The sequence below is a fragment of the Rhinatrema bivittatum genome, chromosome 1, assembly GCF_901001135.1.
Source record: "Rhinatrema bivittatum chromosome 1, aRhiBiv1.1, whole genome shotgun sequence".
In the NCBI taxonomy this organism is placed as follows: domain Eukaryota; kingdom Metazoa; phylum Chordata; class Amphibia; order Gymnophiona; family Rhinatrematidae; genus Rhinatrema; species Rhinatrema bivittatum.
In genome coordinates this window covers 693,961,008-693,984,527 of record NC_042615.1, presented here as the reverse complement: position 1 = coordinate 693,984,527, position 23,520 = coordinate 693,961,008, and the positions used below count along the sequence as shown (strand labels likewise).

Below are 23,520 nucleotides of genomic sequence, written 5' to 3'. Positions count from 1 at the left end.
ATGCGCTCCCACAACTACCTCACGAATCGGTAGTGGTGGAATCGGCGATGCACCAATTTAAGAAAGCAAAGACCCATTCGACGTACCCGCCCACCAAAGACAACAGATATCTGGATGAATTCGGACGAAAGGTGTACCAAAATTCAATGCTCACCGCAAGGATCATGCATCATCAATTCTACATGGTGCAATACATGAATGCATCCAGGCAACAAAAGGGATGCTCTCATCTACAGGGGATCAACCACCGCAGACACTCCATGACATGGAAGAATGCACGAGACATCTGCTCCGATCGATCTACGAAGGCATGGAGACGTCGTCCAGAGCATCAGCGATGGCCATAGCGGCATGCAGAACAACATGGCTACGCTCTAGTTCCATAAGGGAGGACATCCATGAAAAGCTGGCCAATCTCCCCTGCATGGGGGACAACCTTTTTGGTACAAAGCTACAGGAAACAGTGGGTAAACTAAAGGAGGAAGCGATAGCCATGCAATCTTTGCAAACACAACCGGCTTATATGACCTCCAAGCGATACTACCCATACAATCGACGATCGTCGTATGGTCACAGACCTTATAAATCGTACCAGAGTTTCCAACCTCAGTCATACCCAGCGTATCAGAGGCCACAACCACAACAACAACAACAAACCCATCTGCCTCGTAGAGGGAAACCACGTACTCCACGCCAGCAAGGTCAACAACAGACTCCTGAAGTTAAAGTAACACAGTTTTTTTGAACATCCAGCCACCACCACACACCTTAACGCCACCAGGGAGAATTCAGTCGCGCCTCCCAGTATGGTAGCAAATAACATCCGACCAATGGGTACTAGACATTGTACATCAAGGATACCAACTTCAATTTCTAGCAAAACCACAATTACCTCATCTTCCCACCACATAGAACCGGGAAGCTCAGGTGCAACTCGCGCACGAGATCTCCAACCTACACAGGCAACAGGCCATCACACTTCTATCTCAGAAACAACAGAACAGGGGTTTTTACTCCCCATACTTCCTGATCCCCAAAAAATCGGGTGGCTTACGCCCCATTTTAGATCTTTGGGAACTCAACAAATTCCTAATCAAGGAAAAATTCAAGATGGTGTCCTTGAAATCAATTCTTCCTCTGTTACAACCCAATGACTGGATGTCTTCAATTGGCCTGAAGGATGCGTATACTCACATTCCAATCCATCCATCCTCTTGGTGTTACCTATGCTTTCGGTACAAGCATCAACACTACCAGTACAAGGTACTCCCTTTTGGGTTGTCAGCTGCACCCAGAGTATTCACCAAATGCATGGTAGTGGTGGTGGCTCATCTCAGGCAACAGGGTATGACTATCTTTCCCTATCTGGACGATTGGCTCATTGTAGCATCGACTCGGGAGCTACTGATAGAGCACCTCCACCAAATCATAAAATGTTTGCAAACGTTGGGCCTAGTGATCAATTTTCAAAAATCACATCTACAACCAACACAACAAATACAATTTATAGGAGCATATCTGAACACGACACAGACCAGAGCTTATCTTCCAATGGACAGACAAATACACCTACGACGGCTCCTACAACAATTGAACAACACTCAAACACCTTCGGCGAGGCAAGTGTTAGTAATTTTGGGTCACATGGCGGCGGCCAATTTTACGGTTCCCAACACCAGACTACATATGAGACGCCTGCAGTGGGGACTGAAGCATCAGTGGAAACAACACACACAACCATTAACACAACCAATTGTTCTTACAGCCGAAATGAGGAAAGACATTGCATGGTGGCTGTTGCAGACCACACTCGCAAAGGGAGCACTGTTCCGCCCACCCACAATGCAGTCCTAACAACAGATGCATCACGGAAAGGCTGGGGAGCACATCTCGAAGTTTACAAGATGCAAGGGCTATGGACGTTATCAGAACAAAATCTACAAATAAATTTGTTAGAACTCGGAGCGATTCGAAACGCCCTACAAGCGTTTCAAGATTACTTGAAGGGCCGCAGAGTCATGATCTATAAGGACAATCAAGTAGCAATGTTTTACATCAACAAACAAGGAGGATCGGGCTCCTGGTCCCTTTGCAAGGAGACATTGATTATCTATCAACATGCTCATCAACAAGCAACTTACCTACCGGGAGTTGCAAACCCACGAGCGGACAAGTTTAAGTCGCATCTTCCATCCACACGAATGGACACTCCAGATGTAGCCCACGGTGTTTTCAAAAGATGGGGAACCCCATCGATCGATCTCTTTGCAACGGAACTCAACACTCAAGTTCCAAATTTCTGCTCCATATGACCCAGCACCATCAGGATAGCGCAATATGCGTTCCTCATTCCGTGGTCGACAGGCCTTCTATATGCCTTTCCTCCCATACCTCTGATCACCAGAACAATCCAAAAGTGCATAGCGGACAGAGCTCAATTGATTCTTATCGCTCCGGCATGGCCGCGGCAACCATGGTACAGTTACCTTCTCCAATTATCTCGAGAAACGCCAATACATCTTCCAAATTGACCAGATCTCCTCCTTCAGGAACAAGGGACTCTTCTACACCCTTTGCATGCATCCCTCCACTTGACAGCGTGGAGGTTGAACGGCTCCTATTAACAGAACAAAAAGTATCGCAACATGCCCAACTTATATTAGTAGAATCTAGAAAGCTATCCACAAGGAAAAATTACAATTACAAATGGAAGCATTATTCCACTTGGTGCACATCCAATAACATATCTCCATTGGATTGTCCACCGGAACAACTTATAGATTATCTACATACTCTATATTTATTTATGTAGCATTTTTTATATACCGAGGTATAGCAGAGTTGCCTTCACTCCGGTTTACATACAGAACAACGTGTTACATAGAACGATGTTTGAAATTTAAAAATATCAAAAATTAACAATAATGAACAAAGACATAACAAGGAGAATGAGAATAACAGGATAACACAGAGTGGAAACCCTGAGTAGGTGAACATAGATCTCTGGGAACCTTGAAAACAGAGGACATCTGCATCATGAAACAGGGAGATTGATTGAAGGAGATATTGAAAGATATCAGGCTATGTTAATATACTATAAGTTCATTGAGTGCAGACTTTAAAAGATTGGCTGAGTAGCCAGGATTTTAGGTCTTTTTTGAAGGATTTTAAGTTTTCTTGATTGGTGAGGAAATGAGGTAGTGAATTCCAAAGTTTTGGGCCAATAATGGAAAGGGCTCTGTTCCTGGTGGAGGATAATGATATGACAATGGACTGGCCACATCTTCCATTAGAGTTCATCTCAGTGCCATTGGTGCCTACCATAGACCTTTCAATAATGTATCAATATCTAATCATCCGCTCCTATCTCGTTTCCTCAGAGGGCTATCTCACCTACGCCCTCCCATTACAAAGCCCCCAGTTCCATGGCATATCAATACGGTCTTGGAACAACTCATGCTTCCTCCCTTTGAATCTATGGACTCAGCGCATATAAAGTATCTGACTTGGAAAGTAGTATTTCTAGTGGCAGTAACTTCAGCGCGACGAGTCAGTGAACTACAAGCACTGGTCCATTATTCACCCGTACTTACAGTTTTTCCATCAAAAGGTGGTGCTCAGAACGCACCCCTCCTTCTTACCGAAAGTAATTTCTCAATTCCATCTCAACCAAAGCATTGAATTACTGTACCAATCTTTTTCCCGAAACCTCATGCCAATGAGAGGGAAAAGTTAATCCACACGCTGGACTGTAAAAGAGCGTTGACGTACTACATGGACAGAACAAAATTAGAATCCCGAGCTTCTCAACTATTTGTATCATTTGATCCAAAAGCACCGGGTCAACTGGTATCAAAACGTACCATCTCTAGCTGGATAGTACAGTGCATTAAATTCTGCTATGGTAAGCAAAACTTACATCTCTCTTCCATGCCCAAGGCTCACCAAGTACGTGCCCTAACAACTTCATGGGCACACCTTAGGAATGTGCAACCAATAGACATTTGCAAGGCAGCCACATGGTCATTACTCCATACCTTCACATCACACTACTGCCTTGATCAACAAGCAACCACAGATGCGAAGATAGGACAAGCAATCCTGCAATCTTTATCCTCCTATCTCAAAAAAGATATAATTGCGATGGAGAAGGTACAATCTTTATCCTCCCATCTCAAAAAAGATATAATTGCGATGGAGAAGGTACAGAGAAGGGCTACCAAAATGATAAGGGGAATGGAACAACTCCCCTATGAGGAAAGACTAAAGAGGTTAGGACTTTTCAGCTTGGAGAAGAGACGACTGAGGGGGGATATGATAGAGGTGTTTAAAATCATGAGAGGTCTAGAACGGGTAGATGTGAATCGGTTATTTACTCTTTCGGATAGTAGAAAGACTAGGGGGCACTCCATGAAGTTAGCATGGGACACATTTAAAACTAATCGGAGAAAGTTCTTTTTTACTCAACGCACAATTAAACTCTGGAATTTGTTGCCAGAGAATGTGGTTCGTGCAGTTAGTATAGCTGTGTTTAAAAAAGGATTGGATAAGTTCTTGGAGGAGAAGTCCATTACCTGCTATTAAGTTCACTTAGGGGCGGATTTTCAGAGCCCTGCTCGCCTAAATCCGCCCAAAACCGGGCGGATTTAGGCGAGCAGGGCCCTGCGCGCCGGTAAGCCTATTTTACATAGGCCTACCGGCGCGCGCAGAGCCCCGGGACTCGCGTAAGTCCCGGGGTTCTCCGAGGGGGGCGTGTCGGGGGCGGGCCCGACACTTTTGTTTGCGCCTGGAGCGCAAACAAAAGTAGGCCTGTTCGCAGAGTATGAAAATCCGCCCCTTAGAGAATAGCCACTGCCATTAGCAATGGTTACATGGAATAGACTTAGTTTTTGGGTACTTGCCAGGTTCTTATGGCCTGGATTGGCCACTGTTGGAAACAGGATGCTGGGCTTGATGGACCCTTGGTCTGACCCAGTATGGCATTTTCTTATGTTCTTATCCTACGTGACTGCCACACTTCTGCAGATCACGTTCCAATTAACATTATTGCACCTAACGTGATCGGGAGCTTAGGACTCCCATGACAGCATGGCTAATTCAGCCCTGCTATCAACGGGAAAAAGCAAGTTTGCATACCATAAACGGTGTTTCCATAGATAGCAGGATGAATTAGCCATGCTGACCCACCCTCCTCCCTGGCAATCACTGTTTTTCTTCTACCAACTACAGCTTAATCACAGACTGAAGAGAATCTGTTACTTTCCTGCGCGGGAACACACGCACAGCCGCAGGGGAACAAAAACTAACCTCTGCTTAACAAGCTCCGCCTCCCGGACCTGATTGACAGATCCCATGACAGCATGGCTAATTCATCCTGCTATCTACGGAAACACCGTTTTACGGTAAGCAAACTTGCTTTTTTCTGATTTGCCTCGGTACAGTTTCTGCTATAGCTTGGCTAGCCATTAAATTAAGCAACTGCAGGGCTGGTACTAGGTTTTTTGCTGCCCTGAGTGAACAATTACTGTGCTGCACCCCCCCCCCCCCCCCCCCCCGCCCACACACACCCACACACACACCACCACGATTCATTCAGTCTCTGTCCCGGCCCAGCTCCCTCCTGCAATCTATATTTTTAAAAACTGACCTGCCCCCATCCCTTCTCCTCAGTCACATATGCAGAACACAGACAGAGCCTCACCAAATACAGAATAAAAAGATCAGAAAGTATAAACAGAAACGTGCTGAGAAGAACTGAATTGGAACCCACAACAAGCAGCCCTACATGCAGAGCAACAATTGAAAACCAGAAACATTACCATTCTTCATAAAACTTTAAATATTAAAATCAAGAAATATAAAACATCAATCATAATAGTAAAATCATATTTGTAAAAAGAATAAATATTTCAAACCAGTTAATGAATAAGAATATCTAAAATTTCCCAAACTCCAAGAAAATATTTCAAAGCATCTGATGAATAAAAAATCCAAATGTTCTATCCCCCCAAAAACAATTATATTTCAAGAGCAGAAACATCTTATTACACCCAATAATTAAAACTAATAATTTAAAAATCTCCTGCTCTCCATACCTGGGATCTTTTGATTTCCAGTTACCCTGAGATCATAGTGGATTGGGGGAGGTAGGGCCGTACGTATTTTATCTTCCCTCTCACACACCACTCACAGTAACACATTCACTCTCTCTTATACACTCTCTCTCTCATACACTGGCTCCTTCTCCCAAATACATTATGTTTGTGTGTCTGTGTGCTTGTGAGAGCTTATGTGTGTCACACAGGCTCTCACAGGCACACAAACATTCACAAACACAAACGCACAGGCTCTCACAGACACATTGACAGGCACATAGGCTTTCACACACACATATAGGCTGTCACTCAGACAAGCTCACACACATACATACAGGGCCTCCTATCATCATCCGGCCATAGTGGGATGAACTCCACCTTGGCCCAACTGCCTTCCTGCTTGGGGAAGCGCAGAAGTTGTGTGAGGTTGTGCACACACAAAAACACGGGCCTCTCCTTAAACCATCAGCAGGTTGAGCTCCACCAGTGGCTCTGTGACTTCTCCTGCTGCCATCGGCCCGCTGCCACCCCTGATGTGCCACCCTGTGCAAATGCATGGTATGCACACCCAGTTGTGCTGGGACGGCGAGCAACTACAAGTCAAGTGGTGCATGGGAAACCACTGTGTATGCCTAGAAGCTCTGGAATGATACTGCAGACTGAGTCATGTGGCTCGTTGCTCTTCTCAGAGAACAGCTATTACAGATAAGCAATTTACTGTCTACCTGGTCTTCTGCCTCCTTCATTGGTCTTGAGATATAGCCCCCCCCCCGGGTGCTTCAGTCATGCATGCTGTTTGAGATCAACCTGATCCTATGGAGTGCATTTTCAGCAGTGAGTCGGGCAGAGTAATGTGTATAATTTCAAGCATGAACAAAAGCAGCTCAGTTTTCAGACTTACACAGAAGCTGACTTTGAAAATTTGTTTGTAACGTGACTAAATGTACATTTGTTTAAAATTTCTTATATACAATGTATAGTGGGACATCCATTAAATTTAACCATTGCAAAATGGGGTGCAGAGTTATGCTGTTTATGTGCATAACTTCTTGAAACTTCAGGTGATGCATATAAATCTTTAACATTCTTCCAGAACTTCCATTTTTTTGTGTGGATAAATTTATGCTTCATGGGGGTGGCTTGCGGGAATGATGGCTACTACCTGGTGATTAATACCCTTATTCAATAAACATTCTCACGGTTAATGCGACTCCAATATTGCTCTGTGCTTCAACGGCAAGAGGAAATGTGGGAAAAAGGATTTGCATTCACAAAAAAGTGTGAGAGTAGCTTGCTTGTTGTGGCTGTTACTACCCCAAACCAAATAAGCCTGATACTTTACTTTCAATGCATATCTAAGCAACTCTCTGCTTCAATGGCAGGGGGGAATGAAGAGAAGAGGATTTATATTCAGACAACAACCAACAAAGACTAAATTGCACAGGCTGGGTAAACAAATAAGCGTGGGAGTAGCTTACTTATTGCGGCGGTTACTACTCCAAACAAATTAGGCTTGTTACTTCACTTTGATGCAGCTCCAGCACTGCTCTCTACATCAGTGGCGGGGGTGGAAGGAAATTAGAACCAAAAAGTTACCAATAAGGGCCCTGACCTCAGTGGTCAGAGTAACAGATAAGTATGAGAAAAATAAATGTGAAAGCTTGCTAGGCAGACTGGATGGGCCATTTGGTCTCCTTCTGCCGACATTTCATTTCTATATGAAATTGTATGCATATTTTTAGGCGGCTCAAAATCCACATTGTGTGCATGGGGCTGAGATATGCTTATAACTCCTTATTTTGTACATTTAAGTTCTGACTAAGCTTTAGAAAATTCATCCCATGTTTTATGTTACATTTGTAGTGTATTGTAGGTATATTATTAATAGTATGACGATTATTCATAAAGCACTTAGAAAATTGTTTGCCCAAGCCACAGATGCAGGAAATCCAAAAGATCAGATGAGAAATGCACCGCAGTGGAAGGGATGTAGTTTAGTACTAAAATAGTCATATTGGTCCTGAGGAGACCTGGATTCTCTGCAGGTTGTGATACTTATGTTGGAAAAAAAAATATTAGTAAAAGGTCTCGAGGCAGCAACATAGGTCCTGCCTTCAGATATTGGCATCCAAAGAAATTGCCTAGGTATTCTCAAATGCTTTTGTACATCAGTTCTGGGTAATTCTTAAAAGATATTTTAATCTTAAAAAAAAAATTCTTCCATTGAGAGTTGAAAAACTTCAGCATAAAGGAAATGAGGATTTGCGGTTGTAGATGTTCTAGTTATGAGGTGCCACAACTGATCAGACTTTCTCTGTAGCGCAACAGAGCCAAATTAGAGCAGAGCTGATCTTTGTAGCTATGGGCAGAGGTAATTGAGGAGAATTTTGTTAAGAGTTCCAAGGCCCAGCTCATATATGATTTTGTTAACATGAAGCATCTGTCTGAATCTTGCATGCTGTGTAATTAGGAAGGTTATCTGTTTAACTGGCAGCCTGTTTGGGAAAGTATACTACTGACTGTATTGCATTACCAAAAGGCAGAGAAAGGGGTGAGGTGTACACAGCTTGAAAGAGGCAATATCCCGAAGCTGGGAGTGACCAAACAATTGTAATCCTTTATTTCAAAGTTGCAACATGTCGCAGTCCAAGTGTGAACAGTCCTTTTCATTAAGTCAGTCCCCTGACACCATCAAGCTTCATCAGGAGGGACAAGATACCGCAATTATCATACAGAAAATAAATAAAAATAATTTGAGAAAATCTCAGAAAAGAATGTACTTTACAATAAACACAAACCACCAATACCACCCAGAACAAAGTGAGCATATCTGTGTAGCAAAGTTTTCAAAATGACAGAGACCGCTGGCAATTATATGGCATTTAATGGTGCCAAAATGGTCATGAGATAAATCACAATCAATGGAAGGAAGGGGAGAAGTGGACCAGGGCAATGCTGCGAGCAGCCAGGTAGGGGGAAGGGGCTAAAAGTACATTCATAAAGATATACCAGCATTGCAGAGGCAGATAATGTATAAAGGGGATGAGTCAGCAGCACCCATGTTAGACAATTATAACAGTAAAGTAACTGGCACGGTCAAAGTATACCCAAGACCAATATTCAAACAAACACAGAAACTTAATATTCTGCTGCTGAATTCTTTTATAGCTTAAAAAGAACATACAGAAAAAGGAATACTCAAAGGAATATAATTAGCAATAGGAAGCAGGAATGCGCCAGTCAGTAAAATGAAGACCAGTCAGAGTCCTGATTTAGAGCATAAGTATGCAGAGAATTAGGGTAGAATATCCAGTGCTGTTTGCGCTGTAGCAGCAAGTTTCAAAATTACCGCCTCTAAAGTGGCGAGATACTTGGTTGATGACAAAAAAAAAAAAAAATCTAAGATCATTGTCAGCATGGCCAGCCAGCTGCCAATGAGAAATAAAGGCACTTCACAGGAGCTTCAGATGCAACTGTGATGTTCAAGTATACAAATACGGACTTTCCGAATGACCTTACCAATATAAAGCAGAGAACAAGGGCATAGGATAACAAATAGATTTTGTGCATAGATTTATAAAATGAACCTAGAAAAGAGGGAGAAGCTATTATACTTCAAGGTATTTATGATGGTCCTAAATTGTCCATCTGAAAAAGGTGACTGTGCTAGAGTTGGGTGGTTGGATGTATGCCGCACCTAAAGTTTTTTTGCTGGGTCAAATGCTGTACATGCTTAAACTCCTTTTCTGACACCAAAGTATGATCCTGTGATATCATTTCAATGGAGTTTCGAGCAAATAAGAATTTGAACTTTTATTTAGTAAATATTTCTGCTGTTTTGTACCTTTTTAAAAATTATTTTAAGGATACATAGAAAATAGAGAATTGAATAGTGATGTTCCTTAACCGATGAGTTCAGATTTGGGACTGTGATAGTGGTAGGCAAGTTCGGAGAATTTCAGACTTCCATTCTACTGTAAAGGTAAATCTAAAGGCATGGTAAATGACTACATTACCTGGTGTGTGGCACTGAAATTATTCAATAGCTTTTAAAGCAGCATTACTATCTAGATGTCACAAAATATTAATTTATGTGTGATTGAGTCTAGTGTTTCCTATTTTCCATTTTCTGATTTTGTGCTATAAGAACATGAGATGTGCCATACCAGGTCAGGCAATGGTCCATTCAGCCGAGCATCCTATCTCTGACCGTAACAGGTCTAGGTTACTTGGAAGTATCTATTGCTCATTCCCAGATATAGGAGGAGGCAATCCCCTTGCCTGAACAGCTGTTAGCTGTTCATGGATTTGTCCTCTAGAACAGGGGTGGGCAAGTCCGGTCCTCGAGGGCTGCAAACCAGTCGTGTTTTCAGGATACCCCTAATGAATATGCATGAAATAGATTTGCATACAACTGAGGCAGTGTGTATGCAGGTCTCTCTCATGCATATTCATTAAGGATATCCTGAAAACCCAACTGGTTTGCAGCCCTCGAGGACCGGAATTGCCCACCCCTGCTCTAGAAACTTGTCCAAAACTTTTTAAAATCAGCTATCCTCAGGCAGCAAATTCCACAATTTAAATGTGCATTGAGTGACAAAATGCTTTCTCCAATTTATTTTAAATCTGCCACCAGTAAATTTGTTGTTCATTTTAATTCACATAGGGTTAGATGTACTAAAGGGACTTTTCCACTTTATTTATAAATTAAACATTTGTTTCACACTTATTTTGACAAATTTGAAGCAAGTTGCAATTAAACATTTTATAATGATAAAAACAATTGATCTCGCATTATAATCTCTCAAGACCATCTTGCCCTATCTACAACCCAATGATTGCATGTATTTCTTGGATCTCATGGATGCTTATGCTCATATACCAATGCACCCCTCTTCCTGGCACTACCTCTGTTTTCAAGTCTGCACCCGTCACTACCAATACAAAGTTTCTACCCTTCGGTCTCTCGTCAGCACCCAGGGTGTTTATGAAATGTCTTGTAGTAGCTGTGGCCCATCTTCGGTAACAGGGGATAAAGCTGTTTCCTTACCTGGACGATTGGCTGCTTGTAGTTCCGACTCCGGAGCTGATTCGTGCCCATCAGCTTCGAGTTTAGGCTACATCATAAACTACGAGAAGTCTCATCTCGATCTTATTCAAACCCTCCAGTTTATAGGTGCAATCATAAGCATATGCCTTTGCAAAACTTTCCTTCCGGAGGACAATGTGAACTTGCATTGAAGTGTCTCTCGCAACCCACAGCCCATCAGATCCTCACGCTTCTGGGCTACATGGTGGCAGCCATGTTTGTCGTCCCCCTTTGTCGTGCCTTTCCATGTACCGGCTGCAATGGGGTCTAAAATCACAGTGGTCCCAGAGATCTCACCCTATGTCATAACCAGTGACCCTCACCCAAGCAATGATTTCAGATGTGGACTGGTGGCTAAATCCGGGGTTCCTGCAGTTGGGTGCCCCCTTTCGGATTCCAACTCACCCGCTGGTCCTCGTTACAGACGCTTCCACCAGGGGGTGGGGCACAGATGTCCTCCACTTCAAGACGCAAAGTCTTTGGAAGTTCTAGATCAACCTGCTGGAGTTACAAACAATCCAATATACCATTCACGCCTTTGCACACCACCTTCAGCACAAGTTAGTCATGGTGTACACATAAACAAAGAAGGCGGGTCTGGTTCCAGGATTCTCTGCAAGGAATCAATACGCCTGTTAGAGTGGGCAATTGCACACTCCATTCAGTTACAGGCCACCTTCCTACCAGGTGTAAGGAACACGGAGGCCAACAGACTCAGCAGGATCTTTCATCCCCACGAATGGGAGCTGAACTTGGAGGTGGCGTTGTCCCTGTTTCATCGGTGGGGGACATCCTGGGTGGATCACTTTGTGACAGAGGACAACGCGAAGGCACCGGAATTTTGTTCCCTTTATCCAAGCGACCGAAGAGTAGTTCAGGCTGCCTTCCTTCTGTCGTGGACGGGACACCTGTTCTACGTTTTACTTCCAATACCCCTCATTAGCAGACCTTATTCTGATCGCCCCAGCATGGCCCAGGCAACCATGGTATGCCTTCCTGATCCACCTATCCATAAAATTGCTGGTCCTCAGAGTCAAGAAGCATCTCATGACACGGGAAGGGAGGGGACGGGGGGAGGGGACACTGATGCACCCAATGCATGACTCCCCTCATCTCACGGCATGGAGATTGAGAGGGAGGTACTGAGCCATCTTCCCATTCTGGTGGAGATACAAGACATTCTCATTTCATCCAGGAAACCCTCTACAAGGAAACCTTATGAGGCCAAATGGCCTAGGTATCGCTGCTGGTGCTCATCGCTGTCCCTTGATCCTTTCCAATCTTTGCCAGAGCAGCTGCTTCATTACCTGCACTTGCTCTTCAAATCTGGTCTGGCAATTTCCTCCATCCATACATCTCGGTGCCATAGCACTTTGGTATCTTGTTTCATGAGGGGAGCTTTGCGACTATGTTCCCAGAGGCTGCAGCTGGCTGTGCCTTGGGACTTAAATATAGTCTTAGAAACCTTGATGCTACCTCCGTTTGAACCTATGCAGACATCCTCATTAAAATACCTCACATGGAAAGTCCTATTCCTAGTAGCAGTCACCTCAGCACGACGAATTGGTGAGCTGCAGGCATTGGTATACTATGCTCCTTATCTTTAATTTCACTATGACAAAGTAACCTTGCAGACCTTCCTTCCTTCCTCCCCAAGGTGGTCTTAGTCTTTATCCCAGGACAAACAGGATGCTAGTCCTCACATATGTGACGTCACTGACGGAGCCCTATCCCGGAAAACTTTGTCAAAGTTTCTAGAAACTTTTGACTGACATCCTGAGCCTACTGAGCATGCCCAGCATGCCATGATCCCTCGAGCCACAGGGGTCTCCCTTCAGTCTTCTTTTTTCCGCGAAGCCGTTAGCCTCGCGGTTCTAGGAGTCCTATGTGGTGAATTTTCACTACATAAAAAAGTTTCAAAAACTCGGAAAAACTTTAGAGCACCGAAGGGGTCTCTCTTTTTTCCATCGTCAGTAAGTCTTTACATTTTTCCGGTCTGTTCCGTTACCGTAAAACCGTGTCAGAAGGCCGTCGACGGCTGTCCGGCCTTCGTTATGGCTATGGGTTTTAAGAAGTGCCCGAATTGTGCCCACACCATATCCATCACAGACCCACACATCGAGTGTGTACTTTGCCTCGGTGAGGGGCATGATATTTCGACGTACCCAAGATGCGCCGAGATGACGCCGAAAGGCAGAAGACTGTGCATGGAGAAAATGGAACATTTATTCCATCTCCAACTAATGCCATCGACATCGACTTCCACACAGTCATCTCAGGAGGTTGGAGCGATCAGGAAGGTTGTCCTTAAAAAACGTAGATCGGATGAAGCAAGTGATCGGCCATCACCTACCCCTTCAAAATCATCGATAAAGTCTACATCTGTCATCGAGAAAGGCATCAAACATCGACAAAAACATCGTCATCGACACCAGAAGCCTCACGATCCTGAATTAGATCCAATAACCGGAGTTCCATCGAGTCTCGAATCAGCTTCGAAGAAACCTTGGAGAGAGGACTCTCCATATACACCGAGGCCTTCGACTCCTAGGCGATCCCCATCGATATCGGTGCCGGGAACCGTTCCTCCCCAGGGCCCTGCAGAGGTACCGGTTTCACCTTCGCTGCCTCCCCCTGTAGCTGCTCTGGTTTCACCAGCTATGAGGGCGGAACTGGACGGTTACATCCGCCAGGCAGTTCGAGACGCACTCTGTGACATGCCTCCGATGCAGTCGATGCCATCTATGCCTATTCCATCGACTCCTCCTCGTCCACGTTCACCGGACACTTGGGAGGATCCAAACACTGACTCTTCCTCAGAGGAAGTCCTCTCAGAACCTTCTCCTCCAGAGGAAAGAAGGAAATCCCCTCCAGAAGACCTTTCCTTTTCAGATTTCATCAAGGATATGGCTGACACCATCCCCTTTCAGCTGGAATCTGAAGAGGATACTAGAGAAAAAACTCTGGAGGTATTACAGTTCGTGGACCCACCTAAAGAAGTCCTGGCGATTCCAGTTCACAAAGTCCTAGTTGATTTACAACACAGGCTATGGGAGCATCCCTGCACCATACCACCGGTGAATAAAAGAACTAATGCTACATATCTAGTCCAACATATCCCAGGCTTCCAAAAGACTCAACTAGCCCATCAATCGGTAGTAGTTGAGTCAGTTCAAAAGAAATCAAAAAGAATAAAGCCTCATTCATCCAATCCTTCTGGAAAAGGCAATAGGTTTTTAGACACCATAGGCAGGAAAATGTTTCAGGGGTCCATGTTAGTTTCCAGAATTGCGTCCTACCAACTATATATGACGCAATATCAGCGTAATTTGTGGAAACAAATTCAGGAACTCTCAGAATCTCTTCCCCAGCAATTCCAAGATTCCTTCAGTACTATAAGGGCCTGGAGGCTGGGAAACATGAAGTTCGTGCAGCTTACGATAGCTTTGGGCCGTCATCTAGAATGTCTGCCACTGGCATAAGTGCCCACAGTTGGGCCTGGCTCAAGGCCTCCGAGCTGAGACCAGACGTGCAGGAGAAACTTGCTGATCTCCTTTGTGCAGGGGACAATCTCTTTGGAGATAAAGTAAAAGAGGCAGTTTCCCAGCTGAAGGAACATTCGGAAACCTTGCAACAGCTCTCCTCTGCTCCTCAAGAGTCTCAAACATCTTCACGAAGACTCCCAAGGAAAGATTCAAAACGGCCATATTATAGGCCACGGCGGTACTATCCACCTCCTGCCCGTGGAAGGTCATCTAGGCCAGCACAAAGATAGTAGGCCCGACAACCAAGAGCACCTAGAGCTCAACCCCATCCGCAGATAGACCCGACTTTGGGATTTTGAAATTTCACCGGAGAACAGAAGCCTACCTGCCAATCCGACCCCAAATTTACCAGTAGGAAGTCGGATCACTTTCTTCCAACACAATTGGTTGCACAACACCACAGACCAATGGGTACTCTCGATAACATCTCAAGGGTACCACCTGGACTTTCTCACTGTACCAAACGATACTCCACCCACCTCGTTTTGGACAGCAAACAATCAATCCATACTCTTACAAAAATAATTATCCACCCTTCTGAGAGCCAGGGCCGTGGAACCAGTTCCCCGACTTCAGCAAGCAGAGGATTCTACTCCCGTTATTTCCTCATTCCAAAGAACAGGAGGCCTACATCCCATATTGGACCTCCGGAAACTCAACAAATACCTGAAAAAAGAAAAATTCAGGATGGTATCATTGGGCACCATGCTACCTCTACTTTAAAAAGGAGATTGGCTCTGTTCTCTGGATTTTCAGGACGCTTACGCTCACATTCCAGTATTCCCTCCTCATCGCAAGTATCTGCGATTCCTAGTAGTAAGTCAACATTTCCAATACAAGGTGCTACCATTCAGTCTAGCCTCAGCACCTCGAGTGTTCACAAAGTGCCTGACAGTGGCAGCTGCTCACTTGCACAAGGAGGGCGTTCACGTGTTTCCTTACCTGGACGATTGGCTCATCAGAAGCCAAACAAGACAAGTTCAAAATTCTCTTAAGCTCACAATAACTCTACTCCATTCATTTGGATTCCTCAACTACCAGAAATCCCACTTCATACCATCTCACCTGTTACAATTCATCAGAGCAGAATTAAACACCATAACAGCAAAAGCTTTCCTTCCAAAAGACCGTGCACAGACACTCGCTTCGTTAGGCTCTCTAAGCACATGGACACAAATAACAGCTCATCAATGTCTCACTCTTTTGGGTCACATGGCCCCCACAGTTCACGTCCGTCCTATGGCCAGATTAGCCATGAGAGTTACTCAATGGACACTCAGAAACCAATGGATACAAGCCATTCAGCCACTGTCTTATCCAGTTCAAATAACTCAGCAACTATGGTCCTCGCTCCTATGGTGGACAAACATGGACAACTTGCTTACAGGCCTACCTTTCCAACAATCAGTTATGCAAGTGACATTAACTACAGATGCATCCACCTTCGGGTGGGGAGCACACATTGGCCATCTGCAGACTCAAGGTTCTTGGACAAAACTCGAAGCTACATTTCAAATAAATTTCCTAGAGCTTCGAGCTATAATTTATGCGCTGCATGCATTCAAGGACTGCCTTTCCCACAAGACTGTTTTGATACAAACAGACAAACAGTAGCCATGTGGTACATAAACAAGCAGGGAGGTATGGACTCGTATCTCCTTTGTCAAGAAGCAGCACAAATTTGGGACTGGGTCCTAACACACTCAATGTTTCTCCGGGCCACTTATCTGGCAGGCATTCACAACGTAGTGGCGGATCGCCTCAGTCGTCAATTCCAACCTCACGAGTGGTCTCTGGATCCAGAAGTGGCGACCAAGATCTTTCAACGTTGGGGCCAACCAACAGTAGACCTCTTTGCATCACAACTGAATTACAAAGTGGACAAATTTTGCTCCCTGTACGAGCAGAGAAACCGTTTACCCAGGGATGACTTTGCTCGCCACTGGAACTCAGGTCTTCTAAACGCGTATCCTCCGATACCGCTAATAACCAAAACCCTAGTGAAGCTACAAAAGGACAAAGGGTCCATGATATTCATAGCCCCCATATTGGCCTCGACAAGTATGGTTTCCAATACTCCTCGACCTCTCGATCAGAGACCCAATTCGCCTGGGCACAGCACCCACTCTCATAATTCAGGATCAGGGCAGGTTGCGTCATCCCAACCTTCAATCCCTGTCCCTCACAGCATGGATGTTGAAAGCTTGATCTTGCAACCACTCAATCTTTCAACCAATGTCTCTCAAGTGCTTGTAGCTTCACATAAACCCTCCACACGAAAGAACTATCGTGCTAAATGGAAACGTTTTACCACGTGGTGCACACAAAACAGTCTGAACCCTTTTTCATGCACTATCATCTTTATTAGACTATCTATGGCATCTCTCAGTCTCTGGTCTCCAGACCTCATCTGTAAGAGTATATTTAAGTGCAATCTCAGCTTATCACAATACCGTTGGAGATGCACCAATATCAGTGCAACCCCTCGATAGTAGGTTTATGAGAGGTTTAATTCAACTTAAACCTCCACACTGACCACCGGTCACAGAATAGGACCTTAATGTAGTCTTAACAAGGCTCATGCGTTCTCCTTTTGAACCCATGGATTCCCCTAATGTTAAATTTCTCACTTGGAAGACTATCTTCTTAATAGCCATCACATCTGCTAGAAGGGTTAGGAGTTACAAGCACTTGTCACATACTCACCCTACACAAAATTCTTACATGACCGAGCGGTACTCCGTACACACCCAAAATTTCTCCCCAAGGTAGTTACGGAATTCCACTTGAATCAAGCCATCATCTTGCCTACTTTCTTCCCCAAACCGCACTCTCACTAAGGAGAGAGGGCTTTACACACCTTGGACTGTAAACGTGTGCTTGCATACTACTTAGATCGCACTAGGACCCATAGGAAATCCACCCAGCTATTTGTTTCTTTTGATCAAAACAAACCTGGAAAAGCAGTGGGCAAGCAAACTCTATCTAATTGGCTTGCAGATTGTATTCGATTTTGTTATGAAAAAGCAGGCCTTCCTCTCCAGGGGCGAGTAAAGGCTCAGTCAGTAAGAGCAATGTCAACCTCAGTAGCATACTATCGTTCAGTGCCAATAGCTGACATATGTAAAGCCGCAACATGGAGTTCTCTTCATACCTTTGCGGCTCACTACTGTCTCGACAAGGAAGGATGACAAGATTCAGCTTATGGACAATCTGTCTTAAAGAACTTGTTTCCAGCATAATCCAATTCCTTCCACACACCCAACCTTTCGTGATTTCAGGCTGCCTCATTTTTCCCAACAGACACCAGTTGTTGTGCCTGTTGCACAAGTTGTACGCTGTTGGTCCAATACAAAGATGACTCAGCCTGTAGCTTGCTAATAATCAAACCGACCTGATTCGATTATGTATATCGAGAAGGTCGGTATATAAAAACTCTAAATAAATAAATAAATAAATAATCACCCATATGTGAGGACTAGCATCCTGCTTGTCCTGGGATAAAGCAAAATTGCTTACCTTGTAATAGGTGTTATCCCAGGACAGCAGGATGTAGTCCTCACGAAACCCACCCGCCACCCCGCGGAGTTGGGTCTGATACATTTTATTTTATTTTTGGCTAATGCTAATTGCTACAAACGAGACTGATGGGAGACCCCTGTGGCTCGAGGGATCTTGGCATGCTGGGCATGCTCAGTAGGCTCAGGATGCCAGTCAGAAGTTTCTAGAAACTTTGGCAGAAAGTTTTCGGGGATAGGGCTCCATCAGTGATGTCACCCATATGTGAGGACTACATCCTGCTGTCCTGGGATAACACCTATTACAAGGTAAGCAATTTTGCTTTAATTTGAATCAGACCATAACTCTACCAACCTTTTTCCCTAAACTGCATGCCTCCAGCCGGGAAGCTTTATTACACACGCTGGATTGCAAAAGGGCATTAGCCTACTGAAAACAAAGGACCCACGCCCCTCACAGACACTCCCAGCTCTTCCTCTCGTTCAACCTGAACGCTCCAGGTTTACCGGTATCCAAACGGACCCTTGCTAACTGGCTAACTCAGTGTATCCACTTCTGCTATTCAACTAGATCGGAACAACTGACATAAAAAATAAAAGCCCATCAATTGCGAGCTGTAGCGACATCAGTTGCTCATCTTCGACAGGTACCGGTTCAAGACATGTGCAAAGCGGCTACCTGGTCGTCGCTTCATATCTTCACATCTCTCTACTGCCTACAACAACAAGCTAGTTCTGATGCAGTCATAGGACGAGAGATACATGTCATGCCACTAATTCTTGAGACTGTCCACCACATATTGGGGGATCCTCTGCCCGGCCAACTCTACGCAAACTTGAGCCATCAGAATCTTCGTTCTCCCAGGTCTACGCTTACCAACGTGCTTCGAATCCCTGGGGCTGGGGACTCCCAGATAGGCTAATTCAGCCTGCTTATCTGCAGGAAAAAAGCAAGTTTGCTTACTGTAAACAGTGTTTTCCCGTAGATTGCAGGATGAATTAGCCATGCGTTCCCACCCTCCTCCCTAGACAGTTTCTACGTTCTGCTGCTCTTGATCTTCTGATACTTTGTTTTTTCTGCGCTTTGAGATCAACTGAAGCAAGGAAGGCAGTCATGCGGGAAGGTACCGTGCAGGAGCAAAGCTCTACACATACTTGGAGAAGTTTCTGCCTCGAGCTGCCAGGCGCGCTCCCAGACAGCATGGCTAATTCATTCTGCTATCTACAGAAAACACCATTTACAGTAAGCAAACTTATGCATGAGAGCGAAGTATGCTTTGCTTAATACATAGTAGATTAAAACTCAGAAGAGCCTTGAAGCACTGTGTCACCCAATGAAAGTGAAATTCAGAATTCCAGAGCAATAGCCACTATTAATCTTGGTCTGTAAGCAGATGTAACTCAGTTGTGTATGCTGCCCTTTTCCCATTGGTGCATGGCATTCATAGGACCTGTGAATGCTACATTCCAGTTTTTCCAGTTCTGTTGCTAATCTGTGCTAAGGGAAAATAAATTGGAATCAGATCTGGGTGCCAAATAGCGCCTGGGCTAATTTTAGATGGTCAAAATTACTCCCAGATTTACCTGTTTGAAGCAAATGTAATCATTTCACATTTGAATAGCCTAGTGCTATGATTTCCTTTGAGAGTACATGTTCAGTTGTTTTTGTTTTATCTGTAGTGTCTGATAGTTCTTCAGAGACTGGATTTGTGGTTGTCTGGTGGGAGTGAGCTGCGTATATGGAACAGGGAGTTAGAACTTGTCTCTGAAACCAGTCACTTTACAGATGCAGGTAAGTGTGTACATGATTGATTCAGTTATCATACTGGCTCTTAGCAAAGGTCTTTACAATTAATGCATCAATAGCAAATATAACATATATCAATGTTTCAGTCCTATAAAACCTTATCACTCAAATATTTTAAAACTATGATTCTTTAATGCAAGAAGATGGATCTTGGGAGAGCACTGGCAGAAAGAGAGGATTTAGGGGGTAGAGGACAAAACTACTGTAAAGAAATGTTTACATTAGAGTTGCGTGACAGTTGCATAAAAATATGCATGCCCATATATTTTATAAACCTCTATTATATGCGTAAATCTTTAATAGGGAAAGATGGGGTGATTTAAGGGCATTCTAGGGTGGGATTCTGAAGTACATGCGTAAGTTGCTTTTTTGTAAGAGGTATACACGCATACATTGCCAAAGCTGTTTGAATACTTTTACACCTGCTAACTGACCCACACAATTGAAATTGGACTTGTCTTTTGTCTGCAGTTTTTGAGGAGAGGTCTGGGTGAATTGGTGGGGGGTCAAGGTGATGTGCTAGAGCAGCCTTTCTCAACCTTTTTACAGTGGAGGAACCCTTGAAATAATTTTCAGGTCTTAGGGAACCCCTGCATAACATTTTTTTATATCTACAGCTCATGATATTTTAATGTGATCAGTAAGTTGTAGATATAATAATCCAATGATAATTGCCAGTGCTCTTTTGAGTAAATATTTTTCTGTGGATCTGTTTGTTTATTTGGGCCAACTTATTAGCCTTCTCTATTTTAGTTCCCTCTCCATAAATTTTAAAAACTCTTGATGTCTTTTATAGGCCTATATATGCAGAAAGTGTTATTTTTGAAACTAAAAGTAAAGAATGAAATTTACTTGTTTAATTTGAAACCTATGTTTTTTGCTGCGCGAATACTTAATTCTGTGTCAAATCTGAGATAAGCAGACATTGTTTTCATCTTAAACTGAAATGAGACTATTTCTGTCCTTACTCTTGATGTTTGTTAAACAAAAAGAAGCTTGCTCACACATGTAAGACGTTGAAAACTGCAGCAGAATGTTCATTACTTTCCTGTGACTGGCAGGATGGCGTGCGACATTCAAAAAATGTTTGTTTTTTAATCATGATCTCTCATGGAACCCCTAGTGACCTCTCAGGAAACCCTAGGGTTCCTGGTTGAGAGAGGCTGGACTAGAGGGTCTAGGTGAATTGGTGAATGCTGGGTGAAATGATAGAGGTATCGGCGAACTAGTGATCATGCAACTAATTATTTTCAGAATGTTGTACATGCATACTTCGATATATACCTGCCTCTGCATATATTTCTGTGTTTCATGAGAACTGTTAGTTATTTTGTATATAAAATACATTCATATTTTACTTTTAATGGGTAGAGAAATTTTACATGGTTTTGCATTACAAATATACACATGTACCAAAACATACATGCTTACTTTCAGGGGAGAAATACTCAGTATTTTGTGGCTTCTGCCACACAACTCATAAAATACTAACATAATACTAATATAATACTATGGGCCTGCTTATATGTGCAAATTGTGTACCATGTACAGTTTTGAAAATTAGGTTCTCTAATAGTAAATAAAAGCAAGAGAAAAAGAGGACCAATATGCAGAATTGGAGGAATAGTCACAATTCCTAGGCATTAACAGGGATCCCAACTCTAATTCTCAATTGCTGTAAACAATTATGCCAATTTATGCAAATTAATCTAGTTCTTGGATCAAATGCATGGAAATATATTTCATGAATATTTCTTGTGGAAATATTGAAAACCAGACCTGTTTGCAGCACTAGAGGATGGGAATTCCTATGTGCAAGGAAGAGGCAAACTAAAATCCCATTTTCTCTCCTCCCTCCTCCTCAAGGTTCCTTCTGTCACTTCCAGATTCCACCTTTCCTTTCCCCTTCCCTTCCTTTTTATTTCTTTCACAACGGTTGGCAGGGTGTGAAAGAAATACAGAAGACAGCAATACAGAGATAAGGTGAAAGTTCATGTTTCCGGTCCCTGCAGTTCCTTCCTGTTTAGAAAGGAGGCATATGAGGAGAGAAACAGCAGAGGGGACTTTGAGCTTGTGGTTTTACTCTGTCCCCACATTGCTTGTCTTCTGATTCAGTGAATGTGGATTAGGGAGAGAATCAGGTTCCATTTGAATACTTGGCTTCTCTGCAGCAGCTACAGGCACATGTTATAAAATCAGGTGTACATTTGTGCACGCCGGGTAGCGTACACAAATGTGCCCCGCGCGCGTAACTTTAAAAATCAGCCCCACATTGATGTAGATCAAATGATAGTGTTATCTTCTAAAAAATCAGACAATTGACATAGAACTACTGCTTCAATTATTTTTGTTGAGGGATGTAATGAAGAAATAATTTGAAAAATCTAATGGATCTGTGGAAAGTTTCTTTGGTATAGGTCTTACTGAAGCACGCTTTTGATAGAATACCATTTGTGAGAGTGAGATTAACTATGCTTGCGATATGTTGTGAAATTTCCTCTTTGGATATTTTTAGTTATGCAGTAGGGCAAGGGTTTAGGGGAGTCGAAGAATTGTTCATTTTTGTTAGAATATGGTTAATTGTTTCGGCAGAAACTGTAGTGAAAGAACTCCATGTGGTAAGGGAATTACAGAAAATGTGTTTAATGGAATTGGAAGGTGGGAAGAGCTGCTATTGATTTTCATAGTCTTTTTAGAGAAATAATATGCCTTTTGATTACAGTATTCTGTTGTTGTATGTGTACACACAAAGGTGAATTTTAAAAGCATGACATGTTCATAAATTAGGGGATGTGCAAATGTTTATTTTTTCAAACATTTGTTACCCGCCTTTCCTACATTCAGGGTGGGGTACAATAAAAACATACATAATTGTTGAAACATAAAAGAGAGCATAAAACAGCTCAGCACATAAAATCATAATAAAATATATCAATAAAAACATAAACACAAAATCATTAAAACTTTAAAATAAAATTAAAATATTAACAGACTTGAAAAACAAGGGCCTGCAAAACAGTGGAGATTATATCTTATCTATCTGACTCAAAAAGGCTTTCTTTATAAGAACGTCTTCAAGGCTTTCTTAAAAAAGGATTTTTCAGTAAACCTCAATTCAAACAAAAGGGAGTTCCATAAAAGAGGACCTGCAGATGAAAAAGTATGTTCTCTGGTTTCTTTTAAGCGGATATCTCTAGGAGACGGAACATCAAGGTGAAGATGAGAGAGTGATCTTAGTGTTCTAACAGGAGCAAGAATGTTAATAAATGTATTCCAGGGTGAATGAATATTAGGAGTGACAGAATGTATAATTGTTGCCAGCTTATATTGCATTCGAAACGATATGGGGAGCCAATATAAAGATTGTAGATTGGGTGTAATGTGTTCACGAATTGGTATTCCTGTTAATAGCCTAGCAGCTGAGATCTGAATAATTTGTAGTGGGCGTATGGTGTAGGCAGGTAGA

General features: G+C 43.2%; 1 protein-coding gene across 1 annotated transcript in view; it reads left to right on the top strand.

Annotated features, from left to right (window-relative positions):
- Positions 1 to 23,520, top strand: part of WDR41 (WD repeat domain 41) — a 176,215-nt gene that overhangs the window by 65,307 nt on the left and 87,388 nt on the right. The window contains exons 5-6 of the mRNA XM_029575399.1: positions 10,015 to 10,077; positions 19,928 to 20,039. Coding sequence (XP_029431259.1) covers positions 10,015 to 10,077; positions 19,928 to 20,039 — 175 coding nt within the window. The remainder of the gene's footprint in view (positions 1 to 10,014; positions 10,078 to 19,927; positions 20,040 to 23,520) is intronic.